Consider the following 23,546-nt stretch of genomic DNA (forward strand, 5'->3'; position numbering starts at 1 on the left):
GGTTGTTCCTTTCCATGTTTAGTGCTTCCTTCAGGAGCTCTTGTAAGGCAGGCCTGATGGTGACAAAATCTCTCAGCATTTGTTCGTCTGTAAAGGATTTTATTTCTCCTTCATTTGTGAAGCTTAGTTTGGCTGGATATGACATTCTGGGTTGAAAATTCTTTTCTTAAAGAATGTTGAATATTGGCCTCCACTCTCTTCTGGCTTGTAGAGTTTCTGCGGAGAGATCTGCTGTTAGTCTGATGGCCTTGCCTTTCTGGGTAACCCGACCTTTCTCTCTGGTTGCCCTTAACATTTTTTTCCTTCATTTCAACTTTGGTGAATCTGACAATTATGTGTCTTGGAGTTGCTCTTCTCGAGGAGTATCTTTGTGGCGTTCTCTGTATTTCCTGAATGTGAATGTTGGCCTGCCTCGCTAGGCTGGGGAAGTTCTACTGGATAATATCCTAAAGAGTGTTTTCCAACTTGGTTTCATTCTCCCCTTCACTTTCAGGTACACCAATCAGATGTAGATTTGTTCTTTTCACATAGTCCCATATTTCTTGGAGGCTTTGTTTGTTTCTTTTTATTCTTTTTTCTCTAAACTTCTCTTCTCACTTCATTTCATTCATTTGATCTTCAATCACTGATACCCTTTCTTCCACTTGATCAAATTGGCTACTGAAGCTTGTGCATACGTCACGTAGTTCTTGTGCCATGGTTTTCAGCTCCATCAGGTAATTTAAGGACTTCTCTGCACTGTTTATGTTTATTCTAGTTAGCCATTCGTCTAATCTTTTTTCAAGGTTTTTAGCTTCTTTGCAATGGGTTCGAACATCCTCCTTTAGCTCGGAGAAGTTTGTTATTACCGATGATCCTCTGATGGTCTGAAGCCTTCTTCTCTCAACTTGTCAAAGTCATTCGCCATCCAGCTTTGTTCCATTGCTGCCGGGAGCTATGTTCCTTTGAAGGAGAAGAGGTGCTCTGATTTTTAGAATTTTCAGCTTTTCTGCTGTGGTTTTTTCCCTATCTTTGTGGTTTTATCTACCTTTGGTCTTTGATGATGGTGACATACAGATGGGTTATTGGTGTGGATGTCGTTTCTGTGTGTTAGTTTTCCTTCTAACAGTTGGGACCCTCAGCTGCAGATCTGTTGGAGTTTGCCGGAGGTCCACTCGAGACCCTGTTTGCCTGGGTATCATCAGTGGAGGCTGCAGAACAGCAAATATTGCATAACGGCAAATGTTGCTGCCTGATCCTTCCTCTGGAAGCTTTGTCTCAGAGGGACACCCAGCTGTATGAAGTATCAGTCGGCCCTTACTGGGAGGTGTCTCCCAGTTAGGCTACTCAGGGGTCAGGGACCCACTTGAGGAGGCAGTCTGTCTATTTTCAGATCTCAAACTCCATGCTGGGAGAAGCACTACTCTCTTCAAAGCTGTCAGACAGGGACGTTTTATGTCTGCAAAAGTTTCTGCTGTCTTTTGTTCAGCTATGCCCTGCCCCCAGAGGTAGAGTCTACAGAGGCAGGCAGGCCTTCTTGAGCTGTGGTGGGCTCCATCCAGTTTGAGCTTCCCAGCCGCTTTGTTTACCTACCCAAGCCTCAGCAATGGCAGACACCCCTCCTCCAGCCTTGCTGCCACCTTGCAGTTCGATCTCAGACTGCTGTGCTAGCAGTGAGCGAGGCATGGGCGTGGGACCCTCCGAGCCAGGCACGGGATATAATCTCCTGGTGTGCCATCTGCTAAGGCTGTTGGAAAAGCACAGTATTAGGGTGGGAGTGTCCCAATTTTCCAGGTACTGTCTGTCACGGCTTCCCTTTGCTAGGAAAGGGAATTCCCTGACCCCTTGCACTTCCCGGGTGAGGCAATGCCCCGCCCTGCTCCGTGGGCTGCACCCACTGTCTGACAAGCCCCAGTAAGATGAACTCTGTACCTCAGTTGGAAATGCAGAAATCACCCGTCTTCTGCGTCGCTCACGCTGGGAGCTGCAGACTGGAGCTGTTCCTATTTGGCCATCTTGGAACCTCCCCACAATTTTCAAAGGCATGCTAATTCAGTGCAACTTTTTATATTTGAAATTGTGGTAAAATACACATAACATGAAATTCGCCATATTCACCGTTTCTAAGGTACAGTTCAGTGTTGAGTGCATTGACATTGTGGTACTCCTGCCACACCCTCAATCCACAGAACTCTTTTCATTTTGCAAAACTGAAACTCTGTCCCTATGAAACAACAGCACCCTGTCTCCCTGTTGCCCCCTCATCCCAGTCTCTAACGACCATCATTCTACTTCCTGTCTCTGTGCATCCGACTATTCTGGGTACCTTGTATAAGTGAAATAATACAATATTTGTCCTTTTGTGTCTGGCTGGTTTCACTTAGCACCAAGTCCTCAAGGTTCATCCACGTTGTAGTGTGCATCATACTGTCCTTCCTTTTGAAAGCTGAAGAACGCTTCCTTGTATGATAGACCACATTTTGCTTGTCCATTCTTCCATGGGTAGACACGTGGGCTCCTTCCACCAGTTGCCTATTGCAAATGATGCAGCTGTGAGCCTAAGTGTACAAATGTGGGGAGGGGTATTTTGTTTTAATCATATAAGTGTATCACCCAGTGGTAAAGACGTCCAACCCTGACTATTGAAGGAGCAAGAGAATGTATTATAAAAGATTCTGTTTTGGCTAGGCGCAGCGGCTCCCACCTGTAATCCCAGCACTTTGGGAGGCGGAGCTGGGCAGATTGCCTGAGCTCAGGAGTTTGTGACCAGCCTGGGCACCACGGTGAAATCCCGTCTCTGCTAAAATACAAAAAAAAATTTAGCCGGGCATGGCGGCATGCACTTGTATAGTCCCAGCTACTCTGGAGGCTGAGGCAGGAGAATTGCTTAAACCTGGGAGGTGGAGGTTGCTCTGAGCTGAGATCACGCCACTGCACTCCAGCCTGGGTGACAGAGCGAGACTCCGCCTCAAAAAAAAAATTCTGTTTTTTATAATAGTTTCTATTTTGTTAATGAATGAGATCGGTAGAGTTATTATAATGGAATGATGAGGAGGAGCAGGAGGGACACTGTGCTAAGGCAGTTACCTGCTTTCCCTTATTTAATGCAACAGCCTATGGATTGGGCTCTCTCATGATCCCCATTTTATAAAGGAATCTGAAACTCAGAGAGGTTAAGTAATTTGCCCAGGATCACACAGCTAATCGCTGTGAATTAAACTGTTTCCACTTGCAGGTACAATTGGGAGAAAACCATTGAGTCAGCTGCTAGCTACAGCAGTATCATCAACTGGTTTTCAAAGACAACGAAGCACACTTTTACAGTCACTTGGCTGTACATGAATTTTTTAAATTTTTATTTCTACATGCAGTTGCCTCTTGCTTTATTAGCTAAGGGACTGTTGGCAGCCGGACAGATGACCCCTGGCCCATGCCCAGGGCACCTCACAGCAGCCTGAGCCTTCCAGGGGACAGCCCGAGCCTCTGTCCCTGCCAGGTTTTCCTCAGAAGACCCCTCCCACCTCCACCCCTATCCTCACAAAACTGCTCTCGGCTCCCTTTCAGAGCATTCTTAGATGGAGAGACATTCATGCAGGCTTCCTCTGAGCTCTTAGTGACAAGGGGTCCTCTGCAAGCCTGAGTGACGGCAGCCATGTGGACTGAGTTACTCCTTCGGATGGCTTCCCTTTCCATTTGCCCGATGACCTCGACCTGTGAGCTATAAAAAAGAAAAAAGGAGATAGTGAAGAGTGTCTCTCATCAAATCTCATCTCATTTTGGGGTCCAGTTTTTCTAAGAAGTGTGTAGCTGTCTTGATTCCAGCATGCTCTTGTCTCTTATTGATATTTTGAGTCCCTGGAGTGGGCGCTGTGTCTTCCCCGCGGTAGAGTTTTCAAGGACTGTTTCCTTTGGAAGAGGATTGTCCTAATATTGTAAGGCTTAGCTGTTCTTTTCCCAAGAAAGAGTTCCCAAACAGAAAAATTTATTTCCGGCTTTGTGGTGACCATAACCAATAGAGAGGGATGTGACAGCCATTTCAATAGGAAATGGGAGGTGGAGGCAGAAGTTAGAGACCCAAATGTGTTTGTAGACATCACAGTGGCTAGCGTGGGTGCCCTGAAGTTCGGGTGAGTCTGCCCCGCACAGTTCTGCCCTGCTCTTGACCAGCTGTGCGATCATGCACAAGTTGCTTCACCTCTCAGAGCCTCAGTTCCCATTTCTGTAAAATTGGAATCCTAATAGTTCCTCCCATGTGGGGTTACTGTAGTATTAAACAGGTCATTGTTTGTAAATTGCTTAGCCCAACATCTGGCGCCTATGATAGCAGGAAGAGGAGCACGCCAGCAACCACCTGCCTCCACTGTGAGCCTTCCCATGGACAGAAAACCTCCCAAGACCTCCCAACTGCCAGGTGGATGCCTTTGCAAATAACTTGCCCGTGGATGACGTACAAGGTAGAAAGACAAAGAAACTCTTGGTTGACAAAGTACATTGGCACCCACGATATGCTCAAGAGTACACGTTATATATCATAGCTCTTTTGCCAAAGTACAGCCTAGGGGCCGGGCACGGTGACTCATGCCTGTAATCCCAGCACTTTGGGAGGCCAAGGCAGAAGGATCACTTGAGGCCAGGAGTTCGAGACCAGCCTGGCCAACATAGTGAAACCCCATGTCTACCAAAAACACAAAAAATTAGCCAGGTGTGGTGGCGCATACCTATAGTCCCAGCTACTTAGGAGGTTGAGGGACAAGAATTGCTTGAACCTGGGAGGCAGAGGTTGCAATGAGCAAAGATCATGCCACTGCCCTCCAGTCTGGGCAACAGAGTGAGACTCTGTCTCAAAAAAAAAATGTAGCCTAGGGCCACCACCTTGCACAACTCCAGTCACCATTCACAGTAGAGTCCATGAAGATGGCACCCCCTGGAGTTGTGTGAGGCATAACCTACAGGGCCATTGGTGATGCCCTGAAGCAACTGTTGAGTAGTAACATGGAGTCTCTGCCTAAGTGTCAGGCGTGTGACATCCAAGTCACAAAGTCAGATGTGCTTGCCATGGTGTGCCTGCCATTATGATGTTTGCTTGTTGGTTTCTTTAGTGTTTTATGATTTCCAGAAAAAGGAGCTGTGAGTGAGGGTTGTCCTATGAACAGTGGTGCCGTTCTTATAAAGCAGCTTGGTAAGGAAACCTACATTGGCCTATTCTGCCCTGCTCCCATTCCAGCCAGAGCTTCCCACGTGACTTCTGGATGCAGTCCTTTGTCCCTCTTGCAACCTCATGACATCCTGCCCAACCTAAAGATTGCCCATATGCCTGGCTACTCACTGCGTGAAAGGGGAAGCTCTCTGGGAGTGCAGTGAAGAACACAAAGGCTTTGCAGTACGATAGACTGAAGTTCAAACTCCAATGGCAATATAGCCTTTCTGAGCCTCAGTTTCCAACTTTTGCCAGTCAGGAACACGTTAACCACAGGCTCCCTTTCCCCCTTCAGAATTTGCATACAGGTCTTTGGGACCATCCCATCATTGTATAAACTGAAGCCCAAAGAGGTTCTGCAATGTTCCCAAGATTGCATAATCTGTTACAGCCAGAACCAGGATTAAGTCTCCTGAGGCCTGGTCTGGGAGTCCTTCCCAACAGCTCAGAGGACCTCGGTAACCTGAGAGCTCAGGCAAGTTCCTCACTGCAATCCTGCCAGCCTGCCACTTCACATGCTCATGGGGGACGATATATCATGTGGATAGAAATGAAAGCCACCGATAATAGAAGAAAATGCAGTTTCAGATAGGGCTTTCCTTATTCACCTCCACCATCTTTTCACTAGGGATGTTGCTGCAGTTCCTGGACAAACTCCATTCCCCTTTCTCAGTTTCTTTTTTGATGGTGATGATAATGTCTGGTGGCTAATGTTTAATGAGCATTTATTATATATACCAGGAAGTGTTCTAAGTACTTAATATATATGATCTCATTCAGTTCTCACAAAGTAGGAAGTATCTGTTGTCATCTCCATTTTACAGGTGAAGCACAAAAAGTGACACATTTTTGGGGGTTACAGATGGTAGGAGGCAGAGGAGGTAGCTGAACCAATTCTGCTTAATTCTAAATCCCATGTTCTTAACCAGAGGTGGGCAGACTACATCCCATGGGCCAAATTGAGACCATCTCCTGTTTTTATAAATAAAGTTTTATTGTAACACCTCCATGCCCATTCATTTTGATGTTGCCAGTGTTTGCTTTTCTGCTCCAATGGCAGAGTTGAGTAGACAGAGATCATATGGCACACAAAGCCAAAAATATTTACTGTCTGGCTCTCCAAGCAAAAGTTTACCAACCTCTGCTCATAACACTATGCTATACTGCCTCTTTCATTTACCCAGTGTCTGAAAGAAAGGCTAAAAAGGAGGATAAGACATTCTGGGGATAGGAGAAAGAACGAATGCCCCCACTCTCTGCTAGGAACTGCGCTGGTTAATAGTTTACTCAGTTAACTGAGGAACAGGAAAAAGGGAAAATAGGCTTTGAACAGTCTTCATTATTTCTTTTTTTTTTCTTTTTTTTTTTTGATACAGAGTCTCACTCTGTTCCTTAGGCTGGAATGCAGTAGCACAGTCTCGGTTCACAGCAACCTCTGCCTCCTGGGTTCAAGCAATTCTCGTGCCTCAGCCTCTCAAGTAGCTGGGATTACAGGCGCCCACTACAATGCCTGGCTAATTTTTGTATTTTTAGTAGAGAAGGAGTTTCTCCATGTTGGCCAGTCTGGTCTTGAACTCCTGACCTCAGGTGATCTGCCCACCTCGGCCTCCTAAAGTGCTGGAATTACTGGCCTTCATTACCTCTTTAAAACAGAACTTGGAGATATGTGGTTCTAAATATACACATACATGTATATGCATTTCCATATATAGTAATAATATCATATTGACACATCTGATAAATATGCTTAACATTAATATATAATATACACAACAGATGAATGTTTATAACTTTTACATATTTCTTCAACTGGAAGTTTTCTTTTAAAACTTTGGAATGTTTTCCCTGCTATAACTTTTGAAACAGAAATTTGAGGTTTATAGTCCAGAAGCTGCTGTAGCTAGAGAACTGTTATTTTGTTCCAAATTTCTCCACCTAATGTTTCACTACCTGTGGTTGGTTCCTTGGTCTTGAACCACTTCTTCTCTGGGGCCACTGCTTTACTCTTACAAGTTTAAAGGTAAATTTGGTGCATGATTATAGCCTGGTGGGTTTTATTCAAACAAGTCAGAACCCGCATTAACACCTTTCATTCTGAGTACACAGTGATATTTGTGCTCGAGTGTCAATAAGCATATTGTCCAGAAAATTTTACTGTTTGCAAGTGTCAGAAACCCAACTCAGACTAGCCTAAGCAAAAGAAGAAGTAGTTGAAGTTATTTTGCTTGTAACTGAAAAGGCCAGAAGCCCCAGCTTCAGGCCTGGCTAGATCCAGGTGCTCAAGGGATGCTCAGGAATCTGTCTCTTGGGGTTACCTTTCTTGGCTTTAGAGCCCCCCTCCCTCTGTCTCTATAATGGGGAGCTTCTTCCTTCTGTCTTCTTCCTTCTTTCTTGCCTGTTAAACTCTCTGATCCTTAAAACTAAAAAAAAAAAAAAAAAAAAAAAAAAAAAGGAATCTGTCTCTTTCATCTTTGTGAGCTTCACAGTCTCAAGCAGATTGGTGCCCCACCTGTAATGACGTGGCCGCTGGCAACCCCAGCACCTTCCAAACTCAGCAGCTCTAGGAAAAGAGCAAGCTTCTTCATTGGCTTGGCTTGGATCACATGACTGCCCCGAACCAATCACTGAGGCGAGAGACATGGAATGCTCTGACTGGTCAGGCCTGGGACATACTCCCTCCCCTGGAGTGCAGGGGATGAGCCCCGCCAGAATTAATAGACTCAGAATTGTGGGAGGGAGGGGTGTCTCCCCCACACCCATGCAGGAGATGAATGCAATATAGGGAGGGAAAAAAAAAAGCCCATGGCAGGAAAGCATTCCTCCTGCCTAAGCTGAGCCTCCGTAATGAGATTCCAGGCTAGGAGCTTGGGGAAAGAAAATGATGAATAATCCATTCTCTATCAGGAAAGTTCCAGGCCGGTCTCCAAGGAAGTAGGGTGGCTTGTTTTTCTCCTCTGTGTATGATGGGAAGGACATAGAGTTGGGGGTTTAGTCATTAATTCCAGGGAAGGTGGCAGTTCCCATCTTCATGGGACCTTTAAGTACTCCCCGTTCTTGAGAAGGTTGTGGCTTTGCCTGTAACAGGCCGAGTAACTGCGGATTGAACAAAGAACCAGAGAGCATGGCACACTTCAGAAGAAATGTCTCGCTAGCCAAGTTTTGTCATCTCCCGGCCCGATCCTGTAGTATTTTCCTCTACACCATGCTGTTACAGCTCCTTGGAGGGACCTGCTGATGTGATGAAAAATCTGAGACCAGGTTTTTTATATCAAAGGACATTTTCCAAAGCCCGTGAAGTGGAGGGCACGGAGCAGCAGACAGCCTCGGGCACAATGTCCTCGGCAAAAACACAGACAGGATCCTAAAGTTTGCTTCGTCCTCAGATGTCTACAGAGTGTGCAGACAGCATAGGGGACTGCAGGGAAGAGCGCAGGCGGAAGCCTTAGCATCCTGGTGAAACAGAACATGGACCCAGCCCAAAGCCCCAGGGATCAACCGTGGCTGCTTCCTGCAGGTCACACTCTTCCCAAACCGCAGCCACATCGCCGCTTTTCCTAAGTTAGTTGATCATGCATTGGTTCATTCAGTCACTCAATCTGGCAAGACTGAGCTCCAGCAGGCCGAGTCTAGGGGTAGAAAAGGCAGTTTGCAAAAATCTAAGTGTTTTCTCCTTAGATTCTCTTTCCCATTTTATGGACTGACCAGGAAATGAATTCGAACTTAAAGGAAAAGGAAAACTTTAAGCTAGAAGGTCTACAAAAGTGGAAAGTAAGATGGGCCAGAATGCACTGAGGTATCCCCTAACCCACCTGGCCAAAATCCAGATGAATGGCCTTTTTGAATAGCTCAAAGGGACCTACTTCTTTAAGCTGTAAAATGTGTAAGTAGTATGTAACTTGGCTGTTCTATGTTCTAACATGTATAATCCCGATTTCTGGAATGGAAAATCCTGGACATAATTGATCCTTTTCTTGGGGACTTAGAGTTATTGCCCCATTTTGAATCCTGGCACCACCCCCCGCCAGGGCCTGTTGAGATGGAGAAGGCTATCTTCCCAGGCCCCACATAGCACCCTCTGCTGCCTTGGGGCTCTTATGTCTGCGGTTTAGGGTCTGGCAGTCAATTCCTGCTCTCTGCTGGGATCAGTGTGCCTCCTTCCCTGCTTCCTTCTTGCCCCTTCCCGTCCTTGTAATTGTGTAGTTATTAGGGTAAAATTGAGTAAGATCAGAGGAAGTGGAGGCTGAAAGTAGACCTAGAGGATGCCCTGTATGAATAAGAGACATTAGTAGTTCCATGTGGATTTTGTACTTTTTTTTTCTGGTAACTCAAAGGTCTCTTAAAAGAGTTTTTGTTTGTTTGTTTCCTTGTTTTTGTTTTGTTTTGTTTTTAATTAAATAACCTGGCCAGGCATGGTGGCTCACACCTGTAATTCCAGCACTTTCGGAGGCCAGGGTGGGTGGATCACTTGAGGCCAGGAGTTCGACACCAGACTGACCAACATGGCAAAACCCCGTCTCTACTAAAAATACAAAAAAATTAGCCAGTCGTGGTGGCGCACGCGTGTAATCCCAGCTCCTCGGGAGGCTGAGTTGTAAGAATCGCTTGAACCCAGGAGACGGAGGTTGCAGTGAGCTAAAATCGCGCCGCTGAACTCCAGCCTGGGTGGCAGAGTGAGACACTGTTCAAAATAAATAAATAATAAATAAATAAATAAATAACCTTTTTATTTTGAAATAATGTTAGATTCACCAAAGAGCTGTGACGATCTTACAGAGAGTTCCTGTCTACCGCCTCCCAGTTTCCCCCATGGTTAACATCTGACATGACCATAGTACACTTTTCAAAACCAAAAAAAGAAAAATCATTGGCACATTATTATTAATATCAGCTAAACTTCAGGATCCATGATGCATTCCAGGGCACCACGTTGTTTTGATGATCCTATCTCCTGGTCTGTGACAATTTCTCAGTCTTTCCTTGATTTCCATGGCCTTGACTGTCCTGAGAATACTGGCCAGGTATCCCAGAGAATGTGCCCCGGTCTGGATTCATCTAATGTTTTCCTCTGGTTAGAGTGGGGTCCCAGCTTTCGGAAAACTTGCCACGAAGGTAAAGTGTCCCTATCGTCTCATCATTTCAGGGACACTGATAGCCACCTGGCATCCCTGTGATGTTCGCTTCACAGGGTTGAGGGGATATTGGCCAGGTTTCTCCACAGTCAAGTTACTGCTTCCTTGTCCACAAATCTGTTATTTGGTAGCAAGTCACTAAGGGTAGCCCACCCTCAAAGGAGAGGGGAGGCCAAGTGTGGTGGCTCACACCTGTAATCCCAGCACTTTGGGAGGCTGAGGTGGGCGGATCACAAGGTCAAGAGATGGAGACCATCCTGACCAACATGGTGAAACCCTGTCTCTACTAAAAATACAAAAATTAGCTGGGTGTGGTGGCACACACCCATAGTCCCAACTACTCGGGACGCTGAGGCAGGAGAATTGCTTGAACCCGGGAGGCAGAGCTTGCAGTGAGTGGAGATCACACCACTGCACTCCAGCCTAGGCGACAGAGCGAGACTCCATCTCAAAAAAAAAAAAAAAAAAAAAGACTCAGCTCCACCTCCTGGATGGGGATTACCTATGTGTGTTACATTCTTCTGTAAGGAAGTGTCTCTTCTCTGCCATTGAATTATTTACTCATGCATGTATTTATATGAGTATGGACTGCTGTGTATTTGATTCTCTGTGCTATAATCCACCATGATGTTATTGATTTTGCAGCTCATATTGTTCTAGCCTTGGCCACTGGAGCTCTTTTGCGTTGGTTGCCCAGCCCTCTCACAGGGCCTGCACTTTCTGTTTTTGAGCACTTACTCACTTTCTGCTGTTAAAGATGCCCCGGGCTCATAGTGCATTTTCCCTGCCCCAGCCCCAGAATCAGCTGAAGGTTTTTTTAACTTTGGCTGTGTTCACCAGTTGTTCAATTCAGTTCAGTCAGCAGGCACCTACAGTGTGTGCCGGGCCCTTCACTGGGCACTGGGCCCAGCCAGTGCTATGCTGGTGAGTGTCTGAAAAAGTAAAGTATGCAGGTATAGTATAAAGCTTACTGACACAAAGAACGTGTAGCATATTCTTTATAAATAATAACAAAATATGCAAGACTCTTTATTGCAAATTTATCGTAAATTCCATAGAGCCATTGATTCTCACAGAGGGCTTTATTGATTTTTGCCAAACTCTTGTATCCCTTGCCAACTTATGGTAGCAATTGATGAATGAGTAAGTTTCCAACCGGAATACTGGTGGATATATTAGTTTACCTTCATGAGTAAGATGAAAGTGAAATAAGAAAGATTTGTGTTGGAACCTCACATGTTCATTAATGACATGAGCATCTTCTTCGCTATCAGATAATAGTTTCTGAATACCAGAAGAAACTACTGGATACTAGTTTTTGAATATCAGAAGAAAATTTCCTCCGTATTTTTTGTGCTACTGATAGTGTGATGGCTACAGACACAGAACACTTTTAAATCTCATCTGTATTATTAATATTTTATCCAACACTTTCCTAAGAATAGACAAGCAACAAAACAAAAAAAATCAATCCCTGATTTATAGCATTTCCTGATTTCTGTGACATAAACGCTCCCATTAATGCAGAATACGCAAGCCCCAAAATTGGGGCTTAGCCAGGGAGGGTTCTCGGCTTTGCCTAGGAAAGAATTCAAGGGCAAACCAGCGGTGTTAGACAGCACCTTTTATGGAAGCAGCAGTGCACGGCAGCAGGAGGGGACTGCTCCTTGCTCAGCAGGGCTACCCCTTGGGCAGTGCACCCAGAGTAGCAGCTCAAAGACAATGCTGCAGTCATATTCCTACCCACATTTCATTACACAGAAACTAAGGGTTGATTTATGCAGAAATTTCCAGGAAAAGGGTATTACCTTTCAGGTAGTTGGGTCATTGCCATGAAAAGGGGTGGTACCTTTTGAGTGTTGCCGTGGCGATGCTAAACTGACATGGCACACTGGTGGGCGTGTCTTATGGAAAGCTGCTTCCACTGTGGTCCTGTTTTAGCTGGTCCTCAATTTGGTCTGGTGTCCAAGCCAAACCTCCAGAGTTGAGTCCCACCTCCTACCTCACCATCCTGGCCAATTTCAAGCTTCACTGACACAGAGCCACAGAGAGCTGTGTAGCAGCACATCACTCTACAACACTGCCAACGCACAGACGCAGTAAGAAGAATAACTGTAAGAGCACAGATGATGATAAAATATAGTAAAATAATTAGGAGGCTAAGTTTTAATTATTTATTACTGGTGTTTCTGGTGTAATTTAATTGTAAGTATATATAATTTATTTTTTAATGGTTGTGTTTATCAGCCAGCTCACAGAATTCTGAACATTTACTCATCGGCCCTCATGAGCCAGCACCAACACGCCCCAGCTCTCCTCTGGCACAGCAGTGAGCCAGCCACAGCCCTGCCTGGGTGGAGGCTGCGGTTCTCTGAGTGGCATCCAGGGCGTTGCACGTACCCTGTGAGTCAAACTTGCACGAGGGAGCTAACAGTGTTCCTGGAAAATCTTGTCCACGCACAGCCCGTGCACCATCTTGGGGATTTTCACACCATCTATTTCTCATTTTCATTTTTTAACTCAGAAAATCTATTCTTCATTAGCCGATCCTCTAAGATCCTTTTGCAAGAATGGAAAGCAAGTGTAAATCATGACTTCAAATGACCTGGAAGCTCCAGGGGCACAGAGTTTGGAGTCGAACATCATCACCACTTCCAGGCTTCAGGACCTTCGGCAAGTCTCTGAACCTCACTGAGCCTCTGCTCTTTGATCCACAAGATGTGGGTAAAAATGCCTCCCCAGCCCCAGAGTTATTCTCAGGATTAGATGAGGCCACATATATGAAGGGCATAGCACAGCCTAACACCTGGAGCCTTCTCTCCTTGGTGGTTCAAAGCCAAGTGATAAGAACTGCAGACAGCAAAGAACATGACAGACGCTCCAAGGGCAAGGTCTACTTCCCCGCCTTGTCCACAGCGTCCAGGGCTTTCTGGAAGAATGTTTGCGTCCTGTGGGACTCTGGACAAACTCTCTTGGTATTTTAGGGCGTCCTTCTCACCCTGAAGCCTTGGCAGGGTCAGAAGCAGATGTTAGTGTGATAACACAAGAAACAAGGAGATCATCCAGAAACAATGGATTTGGAGTTCTCAAGTACGTTATTGGCTGGGTGTTTGTTCAAGCTGATAGAAATTCAGCCATGGGTGTGGTCCAGGTGGTTTGCAACCTGCTATTTTAGACAGTGTGGGAGAGATCAGGAAGAGCACACGCTGCCTCAAAAATAAACAGAAAAAACCACCATGCCATATACCATATGGTCAGAGGGAAAGAAAGAGGAGGAAAGAAGGAAAGAGAATGAAAGAAAGAAGGCACTAGCAAGTATGTTTAAACTAATATTTCTAAATCAGACTTGTTGATCACTGACCTTGACCCCAAGCTTCATGTACATTCCAATGCGAGCTCGGCCAGGAGCCAGTTTTTCAGGAGTCTTTTTGTTTGGTTTGTTTATCCCCTCACTGTTTCCTTGTAGTTACCAGCAGCAATTTCTGAGAAAACCTTGACCTTGCTTATAATAGAGTAGGCCTGTTAAGTAGAGAAGACCGACATTAACCTTCCAACTAAAGCCACCTTAAATCAACATGCTTTCAAAAAACAAATAAACAAGGCCGGGTGCGGTGGCTCATGCCTGTAATCCCAGCACTTTGGGAGGCCGAGGTGGGTGGATCATCTGAGGTCAGGAGTTGAAGACCAGCCTGGCCAACATGGTGAAAGCCTGTATCTACTAAAAATACAAAAAAATTAGCTGGGCGTGGTGGCACATGCCTATAATGCCAGCTACTTGAGAGGCTGAGGCAGGAGAATTGCTGGAACCCAGGAGGCAGAGGTTGCAGTGAGCCAAGATCACGCCACTGCACTGCAGCCTGGGTGACAAGAGTGAAACTCCGTCTCAATAAATAAATAAATAAATAAACAAACAAAGAAACATTTTTTTTTAACTGAAAGAGCTGATTGCAGTCTTTGCTGCATTTACACATCATGCACTGGCCCCTTTAGTGACCCTCTCATTAGCACCGTGGGGGCTTCAAGTGACAAAACCAGCTCAAACTAGCCGCACAGTACTGAGCAGTTAGTGCAGAGTGCAACACAAGCCAGGGCTCAAAACCAGCTTCTCTATTTGTTCATTATGCACAATAGCCTAGAGGTGGATGCAGCCCAAGTGTCCATGGACAGATGAATGGATAAATAAAATGTGATGTCATGCAGTGGAATATTATTCAGCCATGAAAAGGAAGGACATTCTGACACATGCTACAACATGGATGAATCCTTAGGACATTGTGCTAAGTGAAATAAACCAGTCACAAAAGGACAAATGTTGTATGAATCCACTTATATGAGGGACAGAGAGTATTTAAATTCATAGAAATAGAAGGGGAATGGTGGTTACCAGGGGCTCTGAAGAGAGGGGAAGGGAGAGTTATTTAATGAGGATGTATTTTCACTTTTGCAAGATGAAAAAGTTCTGGAAATCTGTTTCACAGCAGTTAGACTATACTTAAAAGTACTGAATTGTACACCTAAAATGGTTAAGATGGAAAATTTTGTTATGTATTTTTTTACAGTTAAACAAAAACAGACCAGGTGTCGGGGCTCATGCCTGTAATCCCAGCACTTTGGGTGGCTGAGGCAGGAGGATCACTTCAGCCCAGGAATTTGTGACTAGCCTGAACAACATGGTGAAACGCCGTCTCTACAAAAAATACAAAATTTAGCTGGGCCTCGTGGCCTGCGTCTGTAGTCCAAGATACTTGGGAGGCTGAGGCAGGAGGATCACCTGAGCCCGGAAGGTTAGGCTGTAGTGAGCTGTGATTGTGCCACTGAACTCCAGCCTGGATGACAGAGTGAGACCCTATTTCAAAAAAAAATGGAGAAAAGAAAACCAGCATCCCTCTCTCCACGTCTGGGCTGCATCTCGTGGTGTTGGCTACATTCTCAAGTCCCCGGGTCTCTGTGGCTAGAGATTCTGGTGTCAAGCCTCATCTCCTTGGCTCTGATTGGATCGCATGCCCCACCCCGGCCAATCACTATGGTCAGTGAATGTGATTTGTTGCTTAGCCCCACCCACAACAATGGGCCGAGAGAGGGAGGGAGATTTACCCACAATCTCCAAAAGATGCTGAGTGGGTTTTGGCCTGGCCACTGCAGAATCGTTGCCCTTGAGGCAGGAGACACGCTTACTTCCATTAGCACCTGTGCAGCTAGTTGGCATGAGGCACCCTTACCTTAGAACCCCACCCACCGAATGTCCTAGCATGAAAGTGGATTCCTCCACCACAACCAATAATGTCTACATTTGTGTTCCAGAAGGCTGGAGTAAAATGCATTGGAGTTTGCCCGCTTTCACCTTCAGCCCATTCATTCAATGAGTACTTATTAAACCCATAGGAAAAGGTCATGGGAATGAGTGAGGCAAGACAGCCCTGAGGATGGGGAGGGACATGATCGATGGAGAAGTCAGCCCAGGGCCGGGGCACAGTGACTCAGCTTCTGAAACCAAAGAACAGAAGAGAGGGTAGGTGGAGAGGCTGAGATGTTGACAGTGGAGAGAAACGGGAAACTACACGTGAGGTAACAGAGTTCTGGAACTCTGCCCAGACCCACTCCTGGAAACAGATTTTAAGTGGGCCAGTGTCATTATGAATGCCTGGCCAGGTGTCCCCAGATGTATTAGTCCCTTCTCACACTGTTATAAGGACATACCAGAGACTGTGTAATTTATAAAGGAAAGAGGTTTAATTGACTCACAGTTCCCCAGGGCTGGGGAGGCCTCAGGAAACTTACAATCATGGCAGAAGGGGACGCAAACATGTCCTTCCTCACATGGCAGCAGCAAGGAGAAGTGCAGAGCAAGGGGGTGAGGAAAGCCCATTATAAAACCATCAGATCTCACAAGAAGTCACTCACTATCATGAAGGCAGCATGGAGGAAACTTTCCCCATGATTCCATTACCTCCCACCAGGTCCCTCCCAGTCCCTCCTAAGGGGATTCTGGGAACTGCAGTTCAAGATGAGATTTGGGTGGAGCACAGCCAAACCATACATCACCAGGTGATCAGAGTTTGGTGCCAGATTTCCCAAAACACTCCTCACTGACTCCAAGAAAGAGCCTTGGGGGGAATGCATAGGATCTCTGAGCAGCTGTAGATAGACTGCAGCTTGGAGATTAGGATCCTGAGTGAGTGGAGAGCCCTCCTCTTGAATAAAACTCAGCTGAAGTTCTAGGAAGTGCTGTCTGCTGGAGCGCTGATTTTGGAAGCATTCTGTCCTTTTCCTCGTGTGTGTCTGAGCTCATCTTCTCTCTGGGTACAGAAGGAGAACCCTGAGCTCCTGCCTAGGAAGCAAACCTTTGAATTTAGCTTTTACCTGGAAAGCATTATTTCTGCCAAGAGAATTGGAAGACAGAGGGGAGGGGAGGGGAGGAGAGGGGAGACATGGAGGAGAGGGGAGGAGAGGGGAGGGGAGGGGAGAGGAGAGGAGAGAGACAGGCCATCAGATCTTGATCCCATTTCCCTGTCCACCACCGCCTGTGCTGGGTAAATCCCTTAACCTCTGCAAGCCTCACTTCTAACATAGAAGTAAAGAGAACCCTCACACAAAGGGTCATGGTGAGGAATCAGTAAGCTCAGTGCAATAAGTGATAGTGCTCACCGTTGCCACCATTCAACCCCTAGACACCAGGGAGAAACCACCACTTAAGCATTAGTCCACGGCAAAAGCCAGGTGTCAGCACCACTCCACATTTGTTCATCCATGGTTAGATGGATTTTGACATGCTCTCTGCTGAAAGTAGCTGTAACGTCTTTCCTGGGGCCTCTGCCAGAATCAGGTGTGCTGGTGTGGAAAAGCAAAGGCTAATCAGACAGCCAGCATCCCTGCAATCCCAGAGTTCTGAACTTTGAGGGACAGAGGGACCCGCAGTGTGGACAGAAAGAGAAAAGGCTGTGGAGTCCCAGGGAGCTGGGCTGGAATCTCAGTGATTGGCTTGTTCTGTTATTTTGACCAACATCTGAGGACCTACTAGGTATGTGCCAAGCATTTATTCTAGGGGCTGAGGATACAGTGGTAAGAAAAGTAGATGAAAAGTCCCTAATCCCTTAGAGGGGACATTCTCCTGGCTCAGCAGCTCAATACCCCATCTATGGTGTTGGGAGTCCCTTGGTCTTGCCCGGCCTGTGTCCTCCGAGTGTTGACATCGCGGAGTCTTGAGTGTATTAAATGAGTTAATGCAGGTGACTCTTTCGGCAGGGCGCCTGGGTAAAGGACGTGCCCACTCAATGGTGGTGAGATCGTGTGCCATGTGGCCCAGGCAAGGACCCCCATCCCAAACTTGAGGAGAGTCCAGGAAGGTTTCCTGGGGGAAGTGACTCATTGTGTTTTTGTTTATTTTTGAGACAGAGCCTCATTCCATCACCCACAATGGAGTGCAGTGGTGCTATCACAGCTCACTGCAGTCTCTATTTCCTGGGCTCAGGTGATCCTCCCACCTCAGCCTCTCAAGTAACTGGGACTACAGGCATAAGCCACAAGGCCCAGCTAAGTTTTGTATTTTTTGCTGAAGCAGGGTTTTGCCATGTTGCCCAGGCTGGTCTTGAACTCCTGAACTCAAGCTAGCTAGCCTCCCACTTTGGCCTCCCAAAGTGTTGGGATTACAGTTGTGTGCCACCATGCCTGACCGGAAGTGACTCATAAACCAAGACCTTGGGCAGCAATGCTGTGGCTGGGACAAAGAAATGGAGACCGTCCCCGCCGGTCATAACCTCCCCTGACCCTTGTGTGCCCCTGCAGGTCTCCTACCCATGGATGAGGGGCCCAGCACCATGGCCAGGGCCACAGCCACCTCGTGCCACACAGCAGCCGAACCAGGCCCCCCCGCCGCCACATATCCCCTTCCACCAAGGCATCCAGCCAGCACCGGTGCAAAGGAGCTGGTCCCAGGGCTTCCCCAGACCCACTGTGGTCCTGCCGGGCTCCCACCGGAGGCCTGTGAGCGCCAGCAAGGAGATGTTCTCGTTCGTGGTGGAGGACGCCCGCAAGCCCCCTGTCATCAAGCAAGGTATGCGTCGGGGCTGCCATCGGTGGCTTGGGGGTGGTTCACAGCCATGTGGATGGGTCTTGGGTTTGGTTTACTTTCTGATTCTAAAAGTAGAACATGTTCAATTGTAAAAAATAAAAATAAATTCAGGATAAGCAGAAAGTAAGAAAACAGTTAAAAATCAGCCGTAATCCTTATCCCCAGGGTCTCCCTGTTGACTCTCTGCTGTGTATCCCTCCAGCCTCTGTGCTGTGTCCGTATACACACACCAGGGCACCTGCAGTGGGTGTGGCCTCTGTGCGTGTGTACATATGAGTGTGTCACAGGATCTGCGTCAACACACTTTGACTTAGATGTGCAAAAATATTAGTCATTGCAATCCCCTTTGCCCCAAACAGCCCTAGGAGGTTTTAAAATATTTTACCACCATTTTACAGGTCAGAGGAGACTGACGCTTATCAAGGAAAATGACTTCTCCCGAGGAGATATATTCAGTCCCATCTAGTCTAACATTTTTCAGTCCCATTTAAGGCTGGGGAGCTTGGTGACAGCCCACTCACAGCCCGGTCACTCTGGGACACATACAACCTCCGGGGTGTCCTTCCTTCCCCACTACCCCCTTGAAAGCCTCATGGCACTTGGGAAGGAAACTTGCCACCTGTCACTGTCCTCTTGGCCTCAGCAGACTCACCGGCAGAAGAGCTGGTCAGTTTAGTCCCCAGGCATGGTTCCCGGAGTTCCTCCCTAGCCTCTGGCATCAAGGTCCCACTCTCTGTCCTCTTTGTCCCAGCCCCAGGCCCTTCTGAGTCCCCAGGTATCTCCCAGCAGCTTCCATATCTTTCCCCCGTCTTGCTCAAGACCATTCATGTAGTCACCTTCCTCAGTCACTAAAATAATAATTATTATTGTGACACATGCAAGCTGAAGAGAAAAGGCAATGTGTGTCCACGGTTTACGTCATCATCATCATCAAATGCACCGCTACATACCTACCACCCACATCGAAAAATGACTCAGCCATTTTCCCCCAACATTTTAATATGAACTTTTTTTTTTTTTTTTTCGAGATGGAGTCTCGCTCTGTTGCCCAGGCTGGAGTGCAGTGGTGTGATCTCGGCTCACTGCAAGCTCCACCTCCCGGGTTCATGCCATTCTCCTGCCTCAGCCTCCCAAGTGGCTGGGACTACAGGTGCCTACCACCATGCTTGGCTAATTTTTTTTTTTTTTTTTTTTTTTTTTTTTAAAAGACAGAGTCTTGCTCTGTCACCCGGGCTGGAGTGCAGTGTCGCGATCTCCACCTCCTGGGTTCAAGTGATTCTCCTGCCTCAGCCTCCCAAGTAGCTGGAATTATAGGTGCCCACCACCATGCTTGGCTAATTTTTATTTTTATTTTTATTTTTTAAGTAGAGATGGGGTTTCACCATGTTAGCCAGGATGGTCTTGATCTCCCAACCTTGTGATCCGCCTGCCTTGGCCTCCCAAAGTGCTGGGATTACAGATGTGAGCCACCGCACCCGGCCTTAATACGAACATTTTTTAAACATACAGCAAAGTAAAAAGAATTTTACAGTGACCCCCATCCCCACCTATATTTACCATTAACATTTTACTATACTCTTTTTGTTTTTTTTTTTGAGACAGAGTCTTGCTCTGTCTCCCAGGCTGGAGTGCAATGGCATGATCTCCGCCTCCTGGGTTCAAGTGATTCTCCTGCCTCAGCCTCCCTAGTAGCTGGGATTACAGGCACAAATCACCATGCCCAGCTAATTTTTGTATTTTTAGTAGAGAGGAGGTTTTGCCGTGTTGGCCAGGCTGATCTCAACTCCTGACCTCAAGTGATCCACCCACCTCGGTCTCCCAAAGTGCTGGGATTACAGGCGTGAGTCAACCACGCCTGGCCCATTTTGCTATACTTTTATTATATATCTATCTGTCTATCAGTCATTCTGTTAATTCATTAATCAATCTTAATTTTGGATGCGTTTAAAAATAAGTTTCCTACAGCTGTAGACTTCGCCCTAAACATTTAGCATGTGTACCATTAACTAGAGTTCAACAGTTTTTGTCTTTTTGTGTAAAATTAACATACAGTGTGTATTAGTTACCAATTTATAACCAATTACCCTAACACATAGCGCCCTAAAACAAACCAAAACCCTATGCATTATCTTATACAGTTTCTGCAGGTCAGGCATTTGGGAGTAGCTTAGCAGGATGGTGTGGTTCAGGGACTCTCAGGAGGTTGCATGAAGCTTTTGACGAAAGCTGCGGTCCTCTGAAGGCCTGCCTAGGGCTGGAGGACACATCTCCTGGGTAGTTCACTCACATCCGTGTGGGAAGAGGCCTCCGTTCCTCACTAGCTGACAGCAGGAAGCCTCAGTTCTTCACCACTGCCACCTTTCCTAGGCTGCTTGAGTCTCCTCATGAAATGGCTGCCAGCTTCCTCCAAAAGAGTGGTCCTAGACTAGAGAGAAAAGCAGCAGCCACGTGTGTCTTAAGATCCAGCCTCAGGAGTCAAACTCCATCATTTCTCCAGTAGCCTTGGTTACTTGGATAAGCTCTGTTATGGCTGAATTGTGTTCTCTCAGAATTCATATGTTGAAGCCCTAATCCCCAGTACCACAGAACCTGTGTTTAAAGAGTGCCTTTCTTTCTTCCTTCTTTTCCTTTCTTTTTTCTTTCTTTTTGAAACTGAGTCTCACTCAGTCACCCAGGCTGGAGTACAGTGGCACGATCTCGACTCACTGAAACCTCTGCCTCCCAGGTTCAAGTGATTCTCCTGTCTCAGCCTCCTGAGTAGCTGGGATTACAGGCACCCACCACCACACGTAGCTAATTTTTGTGTTTTTAGTAGAGATGGGGTTTCACCGTGTTGGCCAGGCTGGTCTCGAACTCCTGACCTCAAGTGATCCATCCACCTTTAAAGAGGTAATTAAGTTAAAATGAGGTCGTTAGGATGGGCCCTAATCCAATCTGACTGCTGTCCTTGTGAGAGGAGGCGATTAGGACACCAGCGACACCAGAAGAAAGACCATGTGAGGACATAATGAGATGGTGGCCGTCTGCAAGCCAAGGAGAGAGGCCTCGGGAGAAACCACCTGGCCAACACCTGGATCTTGCAACCTCTAAAACTTGAGAAAATAAATTTCAGCCAGGTGCAGTGGCTCACCCCTGTAATCCCAGCAGTTTGGGAGGCCGACGCAGGAGAATCCCTTGAGGCTAGGAGTTCAAGGCCAGCTGGGAACACATAGCAAGACCCTATCTCTATTTTTAAAAGAAAGAATTAAAAGTTTAATAAAGGAAAGTTAATTCCTGTTATTGAGCCCCCTAGCCTGTGGTGTTTTGTCATGGCAACCTGAGCATATTAATACAAGCTTCACCCAGCATTGGAGATGACTATATAGGGGCATGAATACAGGGACAAGAATCACCAGAGCCGTCTTGGAGACTGGCTGCCACTCAATGAAATGCACAGATCTTGAGTGAACACTTACTACGTTTTGACAATTGTATACACCTGTGTAACCCAACCCCCTGTCAAGAACATCACCATCACCCCAGGAAGCTCCCTCAGGTCCCTTCCAAGTCACTTCCCAACCCCTTCCCCCAGAAGTAACCACTCTTCCAATTCTTTTTCCACCATGGATTAGAGATTCCTGTTCGAGATTCTCAAATACATGGAATCATGTAGTGTATGTTTTCACGTGAGGCTTTTTTCACTCTGCATATTTCTGAGATTCATCCATTTTGCTGTATGTCTTACAAGTTGTTCCTTGTGGCCGGGCACGGTGGCTCACACCTGTAACCCCAGCACTTTGGGAGGCCGAGGAGGGCAGATCACGAGGTCAGGAGTTTGAGACCAGCCTGACCAACATGGTGAAACCCCATCTTTACTAAAAATACAAAAATTAGCTGGGCGTGGTGGTGCACACCTGTAATGCCAGCTACTCAGGAGGCTGAGACAGGAGAATCGCTTGAACCCAGAGGTTGGAGGTGATTAGGACACCTAATCAGAGGTTGCAGTAGGTTGCAGTAAGCCGAGATTGTGCCACTGCACTCCAGCCTGGGCGACAGAGTGAGACTCTATCTCAAAAAAAAAAAAAAAAAAAAGTTGTTCCTTGTTATCATTGAGTCACATTCCATGAACGTATCACAGATTTCTCTTTATCCATTCTTCATTGGTGGACACAGGTGCCGTTTTTTAATTTTTTTTTATTTTTTTATTTTTTTTTGAGACGAAGTCTCGCTGTGTCGCCCAGGCTGGAGTGCAGTGGCCAGATCTCAGCTCACCGCAAGCACCACCTCCCGGGTTTACGCCATTCTCCTGCCTCAGCCTCCCAAGTAGCTGGGACTACAGGCACCCGCCACCTCGCCCGGCTAGTTTTTTTTTTGTATTTTTTTAGTAGAGACGGGGTTTCACCATAGTAGCCAGGATGGTCTCGATCTCCTGACCTCGTGATCCGCCCGTCTCGGCCTCCCAAAGTGCTGGGATTACAGGCTTGAGCCACCGTGCCCGGCCTGTTTCTTTCTTTTTACACTCAGTTGTTGATGAGTAGATTTCTCCACCTGTTTCTCCAGTGCCGTGTTGAACTTGGGAAGTGAATGAGCCATGAGCGGTCCCAAGGCTTTGAGGCCCTCATCTACCTGGGTTTCTCCTCTACAGCCTCCCACTGGGGTGTCATCTGGGTTGGCAAGGCATCGTGTCCGCTCCCAAACTTCCACCGCATTCCCCTGATGTGGAGAGGGCCTTTCAGCTTCCTGTAGAGAAGAGATCCCCCATGTCAGACCCGGGCCCCTCTACTCCATGCTTAGGAGAACACTGCTGACGCCAGGACTCCAGGTTGGCTCTTCATGGAAGGCACCCATTTTTGAGGAATCTGAGGAAGCTCTTTCCTCTCTTAACAAAGCTGGACTCTTCAAACAAAATTGTTTTGCTTTTAGACCATTGCCTTGCTTTAGATTTGAAAAATTCTGTTTGGAAACACAAAGCCAAGGACGTATTTGTTCTCGGTCAGGGTTTCTCAATCTTGGCACTGCTGACGTTTGGGGCCAGATAATTGTTTGTCATAGGGCGTTGTTTTGAGGCAAAGGCTTGCTCTGTAACCCAGGCTGGAGTGCAGTGGTGCAATCTTGGCTCGCTGCAACCTCTACCTCCGGGTTCAAACGATTTCTCCTGCCTCAGCCTCCCAAGTAGCTAGGATTCAGGCGCCCG

The 23,546-nt window shown here is 46.8% G+C and overlaps 1 protein-coding gene across 1 annotated transcript in view; it reads left to right on the plus strand.

Annotated features, from left to right (window-relative positions):
• The window catches only part of FHAD1 (forkhead-associated (FHA) phosphopeptide binding domain 1), a 172,295-nt gene that overhangs the window by 38,936 nt on the left and 109,813 nt on the right, over positions 1 to 23,546 (plus strand). The window contains exon 4 of the mRNA XM_011966789.1: positions 18,088 to 18,355. Within this exon, the coding sequence (XP_011822179.1) occupies positions 18,088 to 18,355 (268 nt within the window). The remainder of the gene's footprint in view (positions 1 to 18,087; positions 18,356 to 23,546) is intronic.

This window comes from Mandrillus leucophaeus, unplaced genomic scaffold (assembly GCF_000951045.1).
Source record: "Mandrillus leucophaeus isolate KB7577 unplaced genomic scaffold, Mleu.le_1.0 Scaffold773, whole genome shotgun sequence".
NCBI lineage: Eukaryota > Metazoa > Chordata > Mammalia > Primates > Cercopithecidae > Mandrillus > Mandrillus leucophaeus.